A 17,587-nucleotide genomic window follows, 5' to 3' on the forward strand; every position below is an offset into this window, starting at 1 on the left:
GAGTTTTTTTGTTTATTTTTTATTTATGAGGGAAAGGAGTGAGAAGAGAGATGAGAATGGAACCGTAAAAGTGGTTGGGGATGAGAGAAAGAGAGGAGTGAGATTTTTTGTTTGTTTGATTTAGAGTCATGTTACTAAAATAATCTTAGTAGTATTTTTATTTCTCCAAAGTAAAAATGATATTTTTGATTGATGTATGATTTTCTTGAGTTGACACGTGGTAGTCTCTTCATATTTTTATTTTTTGTTATGATTAAGAAGGCACAACGCTCAAACAAAAACTAAAGAGTAAATTACGCTGAGACCCCCGAGTTTTAGTGAAATTACACAAACTACCTCTCATTTTTTTACCCCTCACTTTTTTACCGCTTGCATAAGAAATAAGTGTAATCTTTTAAACAAAAAATGTGATAAATGCAATTAAGTTAAACAAAACATGATTTATTGGGAGACAAATCCAAATAATATATGAGTCAATTTTTCTTTATTATTTTTGGTTCGTTACACTATATTATAAAAACGATTTAAACAATATTTCTTTAGAAATGTTGATACATTATGTAACCAAAAATAATAAAAATACATTGATTTGTATATTATTTGAACTTGTCTAGATAATATATCATGTTTTCTTTAACTTAATTGCATTTATCACATATTTTTTTGTTTAAAAGATTACACTTATTTCTTATGCAGGAATGATCAGTGTAACGAAAGTATAAAAACTAGGGGAATTTATGTAGGTATAGAAAAGTGAATGATAATTTGTATAATTTCACTCAACTCATGGAATGTGAGTATAATTTACTCAAAACTAAACCATCATTTTGGGGAAAGTTGTGTTATAGCCTTATAGGCATCTTTATAAACAAAATAAGATAATTCCCTAAGAAAACAAAATGAGATAAAGCAATAAGAATTGAATCAAAGACCACAAGGCTCCTTGAGTGCTAACATTACTAACTATTTCCCTATTTAACCTTTGAGTTGCTCACATACTGCAGCAATCTATTCTATTATTTATGAATTCTCAGTATAAATAATCAGTGATATTTAAATATAAATATTAATGATAATGAATATATATATGAATCGTGTTAAGAGTCAATTACATTCAAATATAAATATGAATTATATTTAATTGTCTTTGGATACATATGATTCATCTCAAAATAACATTTTCTTAATAAGACGCTTATTCATTGATTTTATAAGGAAAAAATCAAACAGCTATACAGAGATTTCCCGAAACTAACGAATTATTTGATTAGAATAATGTATATCCTCATATCAGGAGATAATTTATCTCTTTTAGTCAATAAAAATGTGATATTTGTGCTATTTTATTTATTTTTAAAAGTATTTTTATAGAAAATGATGAAACATGACACATGTCATGATTTCACTAGCAGGAGGAGATAATTTATAACTTATCTCCTTATACCAGGAGATACTAGATTCCCTTATTTTATACTCAATGACATCTACCTCTAAAAGGGTCATCAATATCACGTTGTTGAAAATGAGAAGCAACCACTTTTATTTGTGGATTGTAACTTTTTAATAAATAGCACAAATGAAACATGGTTGATTGATAGTAGTTGTAATCATCATATAACCTATAAAATAACAACACATTCTACATCTTATTCATTTATTTTATAAAAAATTAATGATTCACATGATTTAAATTAATCAATAGATTTGAATCATTAAATTTTCATAAAATGAATAATTAAGATATAAAATATATTTTTTTAACTTACTCTCAAAATACTTGAAGAGGTAGATTAATTTTCAGATTTGTTGTTTGTGCTTGATCAAAATCTTTTTAGTGTAGTGTGAGACAAGTCTTTGAAAAGAATTATGCTATTTTCTTTATGCATAAAACATGTGTGATTTTTTATTGAAGTGTTTATGAGTTGTTTACAGTAAATATGCATAACAAAATTAACCTACCGAGGTAAGGAGTGTGGAGAATATGCCTGGTAGTTAAAAACTTGTCACTCAGGTGTTTTCTAAAATTATGGGTTGTTATTTTATTGTTTTTATAAATTTTGTAAAACAATAAAATAAGAATTTGATTAAGTCAAGTTGTTATCATACGATTGATTCCTTATAGTTAGGAATTTGGAACAAAAATCATATGTCCCAAAAAAATTTACGATTCTCTATCTCAAGTCAATTATATTTATATTTAGTATTTTGTGTACCAAAAAAACACAATGGGATAATCAATAAAGAATAAGCTTCATTCTATTTAGAATATGTTTTTCTTCTTAATTCTTATTCTATTTCCATCAGTACAAACAAGTGTTCCAATTTTATACAAGGTTGGTTGTACATGGAAACAAGAACATGGTTCTCATGTTTTCTTATCATTTGCCGTGTTCAATAAGGTACCTTTCTGCAATGGTAGCTTGAGTAGCTGCACCTATTGGTAGAGCATCTTCATCAATCATGAAATGTGGAGAGTGTCCTGTAATAGTAGACCCAAGTGTTTCATTCCTTATTCCTATGAAATAGAAAGTTGATGGAATCACTTGTGAGTAGAATGAGAAATCTTCAGAACCCATCACAGGTGGTACTACCATGAAATTGTTTTGGCCCAATAAATCAATTGACACCTTTTTTAGATGTTCATACATCTTTTCATCATTGATTGTTGGAGGATAAATGCTGTTTTCATTTTCAAAGAAGTTAACTTCTGCTGAACATCTAAATACACTAGACTGTTCCACAATCACCTGTTTGAAACAAGAATATGATTCAAGTTAAGCTTATTTAGACATTTGCATTTACCTCAAGAGTTAAGAATGAAGTACATAAGATCATCTGAAAAACACCACTATCATTCTTATTTAGCTCACACACATTATTTTATAATATATTACAATTCCTTATCAAACAAGGACAACATATGTTTTTTAACACAATGACAAACATTATTCTTATTCTTGTTTGAGTCTCACAACATCTACTTTTTTCACATAATATTTACTTCTCTCCTCACTTTCCTTTCGCTAAGAAAAACCAAGAATTGTTCTTATCTAAGAACAAAAATTAGAAAATAAGAATGACATAGTAGAGAACAAAGTAAGAATGTTCTTATTTCATTAATAATAATTATTGTGGTTGCTCTAAGGGTTCTGTTGTGTATTTGATGCATCTGGTAAACTAGATAGAAAACTAAAAAGGACATTTTGGCTCCACTGATTCACATGGAACCAAAGAAGAGTTTAAGGTCTTTGTGAAACATGTTTCATAATGTTTTGTTCCCTTACCATTCCAGGTGAGTTTTAAGCATAGTTACATGATTTACTCATTTACCCGATGTATTGTGTATAGAATGCAAGGTATCACTACTGCACTACTGCATACCATGTAATTATGGTTTTAGGCCTTACTCAAAAAATAAAATAGAAAGGAGGAGTTTAAGCCTTTAAGGGCAACCTGCTTTATTCTTTCAAGTAGATAGTAAAAGGTAGTGTTAGAGAAAGCTCTGAAAGTTCCACCAATGACCACTGTGTCTGGTATTATGTCATGATTGTCTGCACCATTGAACAAAGTCACAGAAACAACCTAAATTGTAAATGCAACCAAATGCTTAGTTAGATAAGGAATGCAAACAAGACAATCAAAGTACAAGAAAACAAAAAAAGTGACACAAATTGGAAATTTGAAAGTGAAGAGGTATAGAAAAGACTCCTCATGTTGTGAGTAAAAACTTTTTTTTTTGTTCTCTAATGCATTCTTCTCTCCGGTACTGGAGAGGATATTCAACCGAGAGGGCTATGAGGCAATACCTGTGAATCCAAGGGATCTGATTCTCGGGAAACAATACCCTGTAAGCTAATTATTGCAGCTGAAGCAGCCAAAACAGGATTTGTAGAGTGGTGTGGATTTGCAGCAGTGCCCTTTTTGCCACTAATTACTGCTCTGAAAATTCCACAACCTGCAAGAAAGGATCCAGGCCTTGAACCAATTATAGAAGTATCAAGGTGATGGAATACATGAACTCCAAATATAGCCTCCACGTTTTCCAAAGCACCATCTTGTATCATTTTCCTTGCACCATTACCAGCTTCCTCCCCTGGTTGGAATAGCAGAATAACAGTTCCCTGCAATGTGCAGAAGAAGAAGAATATAGAGTTAGGGAACAAGGGTGGTGGGATCAACAATGACATTCGTTGATACTCAATGACTAATTCCTATGATTTCATGAACGACATGTTAGTCTAGTGGCCCAAAGATCCTTATATATTATATTAAGTCAAATGTTTGATTCTTGTAAATGATACTTGAAGGGTGGACTCTGATACACCACAGATGAGATTAATTTTTTACTGATGGGACGAGGATATCTTGGTTAGACCATGAAGTGTTCCTTATTGAGTGAATAAATAAGGCGTCATTGATTTAAACCACAACCAAATAAATAATCCAAAAGTTCAACCTCTTTTTATTAACTCATTTTACACACAATCCATTTCAGAGGGACCTTTATCTGTTTCATAAAGGTTAAGTGAATGAATGGTCCAAATCCAACTTTGTACATCAAATGTCCACACTTCCTTTTCTTAAAACAATAACGGGTTTAAGATTTTTCTGCTTTCTTATTATTCCCTATTGGTATCAAGGTTTTGATGTTATTATTGTAAATAAAAAACATTTTGGGTCCAAAGACCCCAAACTCTACCACCAAGAACAACTCTAGTCTTATAGTTAAAGGGAGTCTCAAAGTCTTTGATTTTCTATGGTTAACTATGTTGGAACAAAGAAGCTGAATTGTGAATGGAATGAAAACAGAATTGGATGAATGAAAGAACAAGAGTTGCAGATACAAAATAGATTGAAAACAATGAAGAATATGTGAGGATTATGCAGAGAGGGAATTTAGGTTGAGAGGAATGAACATCAATGAATTTTTTACTTTTGTGTGTTGGTTACAAAGAGATAGTTAGGATTTACTATTTATAGAAACCCTTAACTAACTTAACTAAATTTTGAATCACACTTTCAAATTCAATTGTTGATTTACTATCTATCAACAATTCAAGTTCTTCTCCACTTTCAATACCAAGTTCCAGCAACAATGATGATAACCAAATTGCTTGGCAAGTTGTTGTACAAGCTGCTATGTGCTCAGTTTCACAAGTTGATAATGCCACTACCCTTTGTTTCTGTGAACACCAAGATATAGGAGCACCTGCAACCATGAACACATATCTCGTTGTGCTCTTTCTATCTAGTATATCTCCACACCAATCAGAGTCAGAATATGCCATGAGTTGTGAGCTAATCTTCTCATTTGATGAGGAAAAACAATGCCAAAATCAAGTGTTCCTCTTAGATATCTCAGAATTCTTTTGCTGCAACCATATGAGAGTGTCTTGGATCACTCATGAACCTACTGATCACACCTACACTGAATGATATTTCTGGTCTAGAGTGGCAAATATACCTCAAGCTTCTCACAATTTGCCTAAACAGTGTTGCATCCACAACTGCTTCTTCCTTACAATTATCCAATTTCAATTTCATCTCTGCTGGAGTTTCTGAGGCATTGCAATTCATCATATTGAACGTGTTCAACACCTCAAGCAGGTACTTCTTTTGGTGCATGAATAATCCTCTCTTGGTGTATTAAAATTCTAGACCAAGGAAGTATGAAAATCTTCCTAAGTCTGTCATTTCAAACTCACCCTTTAGACTTTCCTTCAACTCTTCAATTCCTCTTGAGCTACTACCTGTAATCAGACGATCATCTACATATAGGCAAATGAACAAGGCACCATGGTTTTGGTCTATAGGTTTGATGTACACACCATACTCAACTGTACATTTTTGAAAACCAGAGTCTTGTAGAAATTTGTCAATCCTCTTTGTTCCATGCTCTAGGTGCTTGCTTTAATCCATAGAGTGCTTTCTTGAGTCTTAGCACTTTATCCTTATTGCCTTTGCTGATGAAACCAAGGGGTTGATACAAAACACCACTTCCTCTAATGGACCATTGAGAAAAGCTGACTTGACATCCAATTGGCACAACTTCCATTTCTTCCAACTAGGTAAGGCCACCATAAGTCTCACAGTTTCCAATCTAGCCACTGGTGCAAATACCTCAGAGTAGTCAAGTCTTTCCTTTTGCATAAACCCTTTGGCCACAAGCTTGGCTTTGTGCTTGGCTATAGAACCATCAGGTTTTAACTTGACCTTGAAGATCCATTTGACATCTATAGGAGATTTCTGATCTTGAAGGGCCACCAATTCCCATGTGTCATTCTTCTCTACTGACTTGATCTCTTCTAGCATAGCATCTCTCCAAACATTGCTAGAGATTGCTTCTTCAAAGCTTACTAGCTCAGCATCAGCTAGTAGAGCCATGTGTTGAACCAAATCTCCATCTGTATTGATAGCCCATCAGAATAGAGGTGAAAGTCTCTAAGTCTAGATGGAACATTCCTTTGTCTTCTTGGTCTTTCATCAATTTCTTATTGCATATGACTTGGTGCATCTATTTGTTCTTCTTCTCTCATGAATTCACCATTCTCCCAATCCAGATGCAGACTAGCTATAGGAATAGTGTTGTCTTGAGATCATTTCCATGATTCAGATTCATCAAAATGTACATCTCTAGTGAATACAACTTGTTGGTTTGTAGGATTGTACAGTTTATATGAACTAGTAGGATTATATCCAATGAAGATCATTGGTTCACTCTTGTTATCTAGCTTCTTTCTTCTTTGATTTGGGATATGACTATAGTATAGTAAGCCAAATATCCTTAGTTGTTTCACAGAAGGTTTAACTCCTGACCAAGCTTCTTCTGTCACTACTGAATTCAACTTCTTAGTAGGACATCTATTCAGAACAAATGCAGCAGTGGTGGCTGCTTCTCCCCAAAGACTGTGTGGAAGATTCTTGGTCTTCAATATTCTCCTAACCATGTTGAAGATTGTTCTATTCTTTCTTTCTGCAATTCCATTGTGTTGAGGTGTGTATGGAGCAGTTATCTCATGTACAATTCCTTGCTCCTTGCAAAATTCAGCAAACTCCCTTGATGTGTACTCACCACCACCATTTGTTCTAAGGATCTTTATGCTCCTCCTAGATTGCTTTTCTGCCAATCTCTTGAAGTCCTTAAAGATTGAGAAGACTTCACTCTTGAGTTTGATTAGATAAAACCACAACTTTCTGCTCAAGTCATCTATGAATGATACAAAGTACTTGTTGCTTCCTAGTGAAGGAACATCAAATGGCCCACAAACATTAGAGTAGATTATGTGCAACAAGTCATTCGCTCTTGAGGCAGTGTATGAGCTGAAAGAATTTCTTGGCTCCTTGCTATTAAGGCAATTGTCACACATCTTCCTTGGAAGATCTATTGAGGGCAATCCTAGAACCATGTCTCTGGTTCTCAACATACTCAAATCTCTAAAGTTTAAGTGCCCAAATCTTAGATGCCAAAGCCAAGAGTCATCTGATAGTGTCATAGCAAATAGGCACTGAGATTCCACTGTTGCCAGACTGATTTGGAATGTTCTGTTTGAAGCCATAGCTACCCTCATGACTAGCTTCTTCTTCTGGTCATAGATTTCCAAGAACCCATTGAGTAATTCTATGGAAAATCCTTTCTCCAATAGTTGTCCCATACTGATCAAGTTGCTTCTCAAGTTTGGCACATACAACACATCAATGATCATGGCATGCTTGCCATCCTTTCTCTTGATCAATACATCACTAGTGCCTTCAGCTTAAATGACCCTATTGTCAGCAAATCTAACACTGCTTTTTCTTTTTTCATTAAAATTAACCAACCAATCTTTGTGTCCAGTCATATGACTTGAGCAACCAAAATCTATATACCATATATCATTGTTCTTGTTGACTTGGCTTATAACCATCATGAGCAAGAAAGGTTGATCATCATTTTTTGTCTCAGCCTCTTCTTTTTGCTATGTGTGCTTCATTGTGTTGTCTGCTTCTATTATCCCTTTTGCTAGGAGGGGCTTTGCATTCATTTGAGAAGTGACCAATTTTGCCATAATTGAAGCACTTTAACTTCTTCCTATCCATTGCCTTTCTACCTCCTCTTCATTGATTTAATCCTCCTCTCTTGATTGATCCTTCTGATTTATCACTGTCCATTCTTTCTTGATCTCTTTGTTGAGACCAATTTTGTTGCCAATTCTTGAAATTTCTGCCTCTGAAATCTCTTCCTCTACTTCTTCCTTGAAATCCATTCTTCCACCAAAGCTCCTTCTACTTGTGTGAGCTTGTAAGGCCTGCTCAACAAGTCTTTCTATGGATCTTTCCATGAGCCTTTGCTCATGTACGTTAAGAGAATCTTGAAGATCTTCCACCTTCATTTCTTCTAGTCTTTTGGACTCCTCAATTGCCACTATAATGTGGTCAAAATTTGGAGTTAACGTGTGAAGGATCTTCTCAACAATGGACTGATCAGAAATCTTCTCTCCATAAGCTTTCATTGAATTTGTATGAGTGACAATTCTGTTAAAGAATTGAACCACCTTCTCATTTGCATCCATCTGCATCAATTCATATTGTCTTCTTAAATTTTGCAATCTCACATTCTTCAATTGTTCTGCTCCTTGATTGCAAGCTTCAAGAATCTGCCATGCCTCCTTCGAATTTGCAGTACCAGAGATCTTCTCAAAGTGTGCTTCATCCACACACTGATGTAGGAGGAACATTGCCTTGCAATCCTTGTTCTTGTTCTCCTTATGCACCTTCCTTTGTTCTTCTATTGCACCTTCATCAAGAATTGGAAAACCTTATTAAACAATTTCATCTACATCTTGATATCCCATTAGTGCCTTCATTTGCACTCTCCATCGGTTTCAATTCTTGCTATCAAGAACTGGAAGGTTTGCTGGGAAATTTCCACTGTTTTGTCCCATGATTTTCGAAGATGATTGATGATGATGAAGGGGTATTCTTGGATCTTTGAACCTTGCTCTTGATACCAATTTTGTTGGAACAAAGAAGCTGAATTGTGAATGGAATGAAAACATAATTGGATGAATGAAAGAATTGTAGATATAAAACATATTGAAAATAGTGAAGAATATGTGAGGATTATGCAGAGAGGGAATTTAGGTAGAGAGGAATGAACATCAATGAATTTTCTACTTTTGTGTGTTAGTTACAAAGAGATAATTAGGATTTACTATTTATAGAAACCCTTAACTAACTTAACTAAATTTTAAATCACACTTTCAACAATATAGGGTATTTATTGTTGACCTTGTGGTTTAGACATACACTGGATAAGATTCTTTAAATTATTAAAACAACTCATATTTTTAATATACGTTTTATCTCACATTTTTATATTATCATCTCTTCTTAATATCATGTCACCAATCATATATTATCATTTTCCCTCTCTTTTGATTCTTATCTCTCCTCCTCTAAAACTATATTTGTTATTCCAAAAAATATGCCAATATTCCATCTGTCACTTCTTTCTATTGATCGAAAAAATATATAAAATTGAAAAATTAATTATTAATTATTTTTCTGACTCATCACTATAAATGACATATGGAATATGTTAGGTTTATTCAAGTGTGAAGTCTCACATTGGATATGTGGGGAGGAGTGAAAAAGTTTATAAGAAGGAAAGGCCCATGGAACTAATGCCTTAAGGTTTTGGTTCAAGACGTGGTGTCTCACTTGTGACTCTTCACTCTTCCCATATCCATGTAACAATGGAACTCCCCGATGGTTGGAGGCTCCTTGGTCGCAGTCAGGTAGGAAAGGCCCATGGAAGTAATGCCTTAAGGTTTTGGTTCAAGACGTGGTGTCTCACTTTTGACTCTTCACTCTTTCCATATTCATGTAACAATGGAACTCCCCGGTGGTTGGAGGCTCCCTGGTCGCAGTCTGGTCCAACGGAATAACATGTTTTTTTGGATAGAAGATGTGTCAAAAACCTTTTTCATCTGTCCCATCACCAGAACTATTGAGAAAGGGAAAATTTACGTGGATAGTGTAGTCAAACTACACTATCACACGTTTGGTATATGTTTCAAAATATTTACGGAAGTAGTCTATTTTTTAGGGAACTCATGGATGAGATCCACGAGTTCGGGGAAGTCGTGGATGAGATCCACGAGTTTGGGGAAGTCGTGGACCGGGAATGCGATTTCCCTGTAATCTCGTGAATCAGAGGTACGAGAATCTCTCTCTCCTCTATGGAAGTCGTGCTTCGCATGCACGTCTTTCACTTTTTAGAAGTCGTGGACATTAAACACAATTTTCATTGTACATTTATAATAAAAAATCGTATGGTCTAGTGGTTCTTACCCACCCATAGTTTTTCTTTTTTATAACTTTGACATATATTATTTGTACAATAACTATAATATAATATGGTTAGATTCCATTATAAAAAAAATAAAAAACCATGAGTGAGTGTTAAACCATAGACCTCCAGATTATCATGTAAACCAAGAACCACTAGGCTAGAGAGTTTTTTATTATTATTCTACAATGGAAATCGTATTTAATGTCCACGACTTCTAAAAAAGTGAAAGTCATGCATGTGAAGCACGACTTTCATGGAGGAGAGAGAGTCTCGTGCCTCTGATGCACGAGATTACAGGGAAGTCGCATTTCTGGTCCACGACTTCCCTAAACTCGTGGATCTCATCCAGAAATTCCTTAAAAACTACATTATTTTCATAAATATTTTGAAACATATACTAAACTTGTAATAAAGTAGTGATTGAGAAAAGTGAAATTTTAGTGTAAAAGAAATAAGCACTTAAAATAACAACCTAAGTTTAAGCTTTTATTGCAAGTTCTAGGCAATAGACAAGATTCCATTTAATGTAAAAGCCAGTGTACCTTGGAGTTTTCTCTCAAGTTAGAAACCTAGTGCTACTGTTGGATATTCCCTTGCTCTCTACCAATGTACTAATCTAAACAAACCTACTAGGGCAGATGAATTACTAGACTCTATAATGTCTAAAGGACAGAAAAAATTGTGCATGTTGTGAAAAGTTTATAGGTCCCATCACGACCCATACTTTATACTTTTAATAGAAGGAAACAAGAAATGATAAGAGTCTAACGTAGAAACTTTTAAAAAATTGTATATTTTAAAAATTTAAAAACTTTGAGTTTTAATAAACCATTATATTTACTTTTTATTTCTCAACGTATGTAAGTAGGGTATTCTTTAGCAAAACTAAAATTTAAAATATAATGATAAAATTAAATAAAAGGAAATTATGCCAGTTAATTATGTAATGATATTAATGATAAAATTTAAAATATTAGAAGATTAAATATAATGCAATTATGTAAATATTATCCGATCTTGGTAAAAATTTGTTGTTAGAAGGAATATAAGAAAGATCACGTTCTCTCTAAAAGAGGAAAAGCTTCATGATCGCAGAATTAAAGCACGTGCTCTGGCCAATATAAGACAAAGTAAACTTTGTTGTTGTTGAAAGTGCAAGACAAAGCAAATTAACTTTTTTTGTTATAAAGCAATTTAACTTTATTTAGTGGAAGAACTGCATAATTTATGAGCTATTATAAGCCACTTAATTTGGCTTCAGAACAAGTTCTTTTACAGCAATGCGGTATATTTCATCTCACTTGACAAAAAAAAGGTTTTAGATCTGAGCTAGAGTGGAATTATTAGATAAGAAAAATGAATAATAAATTGGAAAGGGATATTAAATTAAGAGAAATTGGTTATAGATTGACAGTGTAATTGAGATCTAGGATACCGTTGAACCAACCTTCCTTCGCTAATTGTTCATAATTTTGAATTATAGATACGTTGACGGCCAGATATAAAAATAAATCAGTGTAGATAGACCACCTTATCTGAATTTTTAATAGCGAATGATATAAAAATAAATAATTTAGACAGTTAGACTTTAGAGAGAGTAACAAAATATTGTTCTATAAAATAACCTATAAATTTTCTTATCCAAAAAAAACATGGCTATCACTTATAAAACAATCATGAATAAAAATAAAAATAATTTTATCATACATATCAGTTTGATATGTGCATAAATAAAGTTTTTTAAATAAGCTATATTCTGAGTATTATCACGCTGGCAACAAATAAAGACAGAATATAGAATAAAATAGAAAATGTAGAACTTAGATATTTTCAGATTATAGCATTGTCTTCTAGCGGGAGAAGAGAGAGAAATAACTGATATAGACAAAACGCCTTAATTAAACCACCGACAGTTTTAACTGAAATACTACAAAACATTCACTAAATGCATTTCACGTTTTTCGTGTGTGAATGACAAATTGTTGGTGGCAAAGGAAGTAACGGACTTGACTTTTGGTGAAGGAGACGTCTTCTATAATGTTCCGCAGTACAGAAAGGAGCACAATGTTCTCCAATATCCTATTCAGTTACTAATGGAACATCACATGAGCCACTTTTTATATTCTAATTTTGTTCTAATCTAATTAAAAGTTATTACATAATTAAAAAAAATCATAAAAAAATAAAATATTATTAGATTATTTGATAAGATTTGATTTATTTAGAATAATAGGCACACAAAAAAAAACTTTTTGGCAGATAGAATCCTGGTTATTTCGTTACTTTTAAGTTTTAATTGATAGCATAAATGTACGTACAGTATGAATATGAAGAGACGGCACTCAAATTTCATGCCAAAAAAAGGTGAGTGGGAGAGTTATGTATATTAGATATTTAGTGGGTTAATAAAAGGGAATAATTTATTTTTAATACAAAATGAATACACTTCTATTTTTTTCCATCTTGTACCCTAGCATACAAGTTAATCTGTATGAATATTTTAAAAAATATTTACTCCATTTTTTATAAGTGGTAAATTTATTTCTAGTTAAGTGTCGTTTTTAAATTTCAATATAACACTAATTCCTTCTTGAATATTAATTTGTATTGACCTTGAATCTCAATAATAAAAAAATTGGAAATATTCACGATAACAGACTGTAAAATATCTAAAATATAAAAAATCATTTTATCATTTCAAATCAAATAAGACTAACATACCATAACTGAGATTATATATATAAAAAACGGATAGTAACAATTAAAATATAAAAAAGCATACATACTTATATCAAAATTTATAAATAACAGATTAATTCAAAATAATAATAACTAGTTATAAAATATTTATGTAAAAAATTGTGATACTATAATGAAAAAAGAAGAATGGTAAAAATCATTAGAAAGTAGGTGTAGCAAATTAAAATGTGTAATGATATATATTCCTATAAAAAATTTCAACAAATTCTTCTACCAACAAAAAAAAAAATAATGTTTATATTACTTATAAATTAATCATTAATAAATAAAGTTCATTAAGAATATATTATAAGGGTGTTTATATAAAAATAGACAAACAAGATGAGAGAGGGAATAACATACCTTTAACAAATGCTCTCTAGTTTTCAATATCTTCGCAGCACCCATAAGCATAGCCACATGTGCGTCGTGCCCACAAGCGTGCATTTTACCGGCAATTTTAGACTTGTACTCCAATTCTACAGCTTCCTAAAACAAATCCCCAATATTACATTAGATTAATTTCCATTTTCATGAAAGTTGAACTATCAACTATTCTAAAACAAGTTCAGACGAACATGAAAAGGAACTAGTAACTTAATGAGAGTTCCTTTTTACTTTCTTTTGGCACTTCTTTTTGTTTTCAAAAACTACAAAGGTGGAATGCATTTTAAGTAAATCGATAGTATTATAAAAAAGACGTATGAGTTAAAGCTTTAGAAAGACAAAATTTTCATAAATTTGAATTACATATTAACATGCATAAGTAGGGATAGCAACGGGCACGAGTGGGTAGTAGCTACTCGCTACCCATTTTGAAATAGAAAAGCAATACTCATATCCGCCTGTACCCATACGAATACCCGTGTGTGGGTTTTTTGGGTATTTCTGAGTACCCGTGGTTAAAACGGGTACTTGCAGTTACCTATATTTTCATTGAATTTTTAATTTCCTCTTTCTATTATGTTTCAAATGAGATAAAAATTAATTATTTTTGTGCATTTTGATTGAATATTTTGACAAAAATACTAAATCTAACAAAGATTTATGTTTTTGTGATTTGCTATTCTCATTTCCTTAACAAAAGTATATATTTTTTTTACAAGACATGTGTGTTTTTACACATGTAATAATAATTGCAGATGTTTCACTACCAAATTCAATAAAAGATGTAAACAAAGAAAAAGTAAAAGATGTACATAGTGAAGATTATAATAGTGTACTTTTTATTTTAATTAAAAATAATATAATAATCATATACATAATGGGTATCCGCATGTACGAGTATTATAATACACTATTTTTAAAATCTGCAAGTACCCGTTTATGGGTATGAATTTTTTTTGCCATTGTAAGAATTAGTAGTCTCTACAACAAAGTGCAACCACCTTTTCTCCAACATTCAAAGAATGATTTTTTTTCTGATTTATCACACAAAATAGAAAGTACACAGTCTAGTACATATTTGTATTAATGCTTCACATGGACCAAAAATCAACTGAGAAAAAAAAGATTCTGAATATTGTTTTTGAGATATATGTCTGACTTGACTGATATGTAGCACATAAAGATGACTTCACAAAACTAATAACTATTTCAATTTAAATTATTTATGTCTGATATGGTAAGACAAATAAAAGATATTATAACTTATCAAATATCCAAGTAAATATAAAAAAGGATAATTGGAAAAACTATTGAACTGACATAAAATAAATCATAATCTTTTAACGAATAAGTTTTTTTATGAAATGCCACGAGACTAATCTAAATTAATTGACTAATTTATCAAATCTAAAAACACATTCTTAACCTTGTCCAACAAGGAAGTAGTTTAAATTGTTTTAAATTACAGTTGGGATCACTATGATGTAGATTATAGTCATTGTGTTACAACCCAAATGTAATTGTATGTGGTCATATGCGATCACATCATTGGAATTTGATATCGTGTGATTCAATTATAGTAATCATTGCAATTCAATATTTATACTAGTGGAGTCCACAATTTTTTTGGTATTATAAATTATATTAGTAAGTTTTTTTTTATATTTTGGGTAAGGAACATAAACCCTAATTAATATGCAAATTTTGTTTTTAAATATTTTGCTAAGAAAAACAATAAAAGTATGTATGATCCATGTAAAATGGTGAAAGTAGAACAACACACCTGGATAGGAAGCGCATCCATGTCAGCTCTAATGGCAACAAAAGGAGGACCACCAGTTCCGATCCAAGCACGAATACCAGTCTTCGCTACCGGATACCTATAACTAATTTTCATCATATCCAACTCTTTCCTTATCAAACCACTCGTTTCAATTTCCTCAAATGCTAGCTCCGGATTCTCATGAATCCTTCTTCTTATCTTTCTTATCCACTCCACCACCTCCCGCCGCCGCGCCATGCTCAGCACCGCTTCGGAGCATTGCTTGCTCCACACCTCACAACCCGTGCCCGTTTCCGTTGTTGCTATCGCCGTGTTGTTGTTTTTGAAGGAGGATAGAGAGAGGCGTTGTTTTTTGTTACTGCGTGTTTGATCGGAGTATATGGCGCCGTCGAAGGTGGCGGAAGTTAACTTATCGGCGAGCGACACCGTAGTGAAAACGGCTAATAAAAAAAGGATCGATGAGGTTTGAATTTTCATTTTCGTTATGAAGTTGGAAGAGAATAAGAGTGAAGGGTGGGAGTGAAATATAAATAGTAGAAAAGGAAGAGAGAGAGGTTAGGGAGAGAGAAAATGAATGATGGAGAATTTAAACACGTGTGGAATAATTGGACATAAAAATAGGAGAAAAAAAATACTTGGATAGTAGTTTAACAGAGAATAATGTATCTCTTTATATTAGGAGATAACTTATCTTCTCTAGCCAGTAAAAATGTAACATGCGTGTTATTTTGTTTATTTTTAAAAATATTTTTATAGAAAATGATGAAACATGACACATGTCATAATTTCACTGGCAGGAGGAGATAACTTATCTCCTTACACCAGGAGCTACTCCATTCCTTTAACTATATTATCATGGAAACATATTTTTTTTTGTCTCGTGTTACTTTATCTGTCATGAGTTGTGATTGTTTAAAATATATATATATTTAAGTTAAAAGGTTAATTATTAAATATTTTTTTGACCAATAACAGCTAGTTGATGACACATGAAGTGACACAATGTTGTGAGACAGAAGATGTAGTTTCCACTATCACACGATTAATGTATGTTTTGAAATATTTATGGGACTATGTAACTTTTTGGGAAGTCGTGGATGACATACACGATTTTGGTGAAGTTGTAGACCAACAATGCGATTTCCAAGGGAACTCGTGTTTAGCATGTACAAGTTCTAATGACATTCTCTCTCCTCCATGGAACTTATGTCCTTACTTGTGAATTTGAACCACAAGTTACAATGAGTCATGTTGAAAAACGAAATTTCTTTTGGTTCCTTTTACACAATAGTTTAGTTAGGGTTTTAGGGATTAGTTTTAGGGAGCTTAGTTAGAGTTTTTTTGTTTTACTTATATAAAAATACATGTCATAAATTAAAATAACAAGACAAAATTATGAAAACAAAAGTGATAATTTTATAAATTATTGGAAAATCATTACATTATAAAAATAAGAACACGATATTATAATTTTTTCATTTCCTAACGACGTCTATGAGATGATGTGCTGCATGCATGTGTCTTTCTCCTTCGAGGTGGTTGTACTCTTGATTGTTATTTTTGTGGTTGTCTTGTTTGTCCAGTACCATCTCTAACCAATTGTGGTGTCTTCTCATCTTTTTCGTTATCATCTTCATCATCATCTTAGCTTGTTGTGTACCATAAAAGTTGGGTTGTTCAACTTGTGGTTGATAATATTGTTAAGAGTTGAATGTTGATAATGAAGTAGTTGAAGTAGTGCCAAACATTGATGATATTCCTTGAAATTGTGACACGATGCAAATTGAGAGAAGGAATGATCACCCATTACTCCAAAACCTCCAAACTCAAAGGGTTGTTGTTGTTGAGGAGCAGGTGCTTGAGTGTATGCATGGGGATGAGTATCAGTTTGAGTTTGACACTCATAGTGTTACAAGAACTCAGGTGCACCGGGCATATCAAACTGTTGTGTTGGAGGATCTTGATAATTATTGGTGGAGAAGGCAATTGGAAGTAGTTGAGCGAAGACTTCTATCATTTCATTGCAGTGTAAATAAACATCATTCAATGTTTGCATGTGGTTTGAATTTTTTTTTGAAAGAGCACATTGATCTCGAATCATTCTAATAAAATTATACTGAATTTTTTTGGAACAAATTAGAATAATTAATATAAATTAAAAAAACATATATGCAATTTTGTAATAGAAAAATCTTACCGATCAAGCTGAATATGTTCTGTTTAGGAAGATGTACTTTCTAGTCATTTGTAAGTACCATTGCATATACGACGATAAATGATTCAAAGGTTGTACATCTAGAAAACCATTGACCACATAATTTTCCCAGTCATGCTTCTGTGGTCGG

At 32.4% G+C, this 17,587-nt stretch overlaps 1 protein-coding gene across 2 annotated transcripts; it reads right to left on the reverse strand.

Annotated features, from left to right (window-relative positions):
* On the reverse strand, positions 2,258-15,771 carry LOC109344313 (IAA-amino acid hydrolase ILR1-like 6). 2 transcript variants are annotated; one of them, XM_019583037.1, is made up of 6 exons: positions 15,602-15,770; positions 15,243-15,544; positions 13,436-13,561; positions 3,807-4,121; positions 3,454-3,582; positions 2,258-2,747 (listed from the first exon to the last, which is right to left on the reverse strand). In XM_019583037.1, the coding sequence occupies exons 1-6, from the start codon at positions 15,717-15,719 to the stop codon at positions 2,379-2,381; spliced, it is 1,359 nt and encodes a 452-aa protein (XP_019438582.1). In that variant the 5' UTR covers positions 15,720-15,770; the 3' UTR covers positions 2,258-2,378. The 2 variants fall into 2 exon arrangements, with proteins under 2 accessions (XP_019438582.1, XP_019438581.1); XM_019583036.1 differs by having other exon boundaries at positions 15,243-15,771.

This window comes from Lupinus angustifolius, chromosome LG03 (genome assembly GCF_001865875.1).
Source record: "Lupinus angustifolius cultivar Tanjil chromosome LG03, LupAngTanjil_v1.0, whole genome shotgun sequence".
Lineage (NCBI taxonomy): Eukaryota > Viridiplantae > Streptophyta > Magnoliopsida > Fabales > Fabaceae > Lupinus > Lupinus angustifolius.

Excerpts from the sequence above, each read along its gene's own strand:
- LOC109344313 (XM_019583036.1), bottom strand. The coding sequence starts at position 15,719 with ATGAAAATTCAAACCTCATCGATCCTTTTTTTATTAGCCGTTTTCACT. Across the intron at positions 13,562-15,242 it reads TGGATGCGCTTCCTATCCAG|GAAGCTGTAGAATTGGAGTA; the intron begins GTGTGTTGTTCT and ends GATTTGTTTTAG. Across the intron at positions 3,583-3,806 it reads CAGATCCCTTGGATTCACAG|GTTGTTTCTGTGACTTTGTT; the intron begins GTATTGCCTCAT and ends TTTACAATTTAG.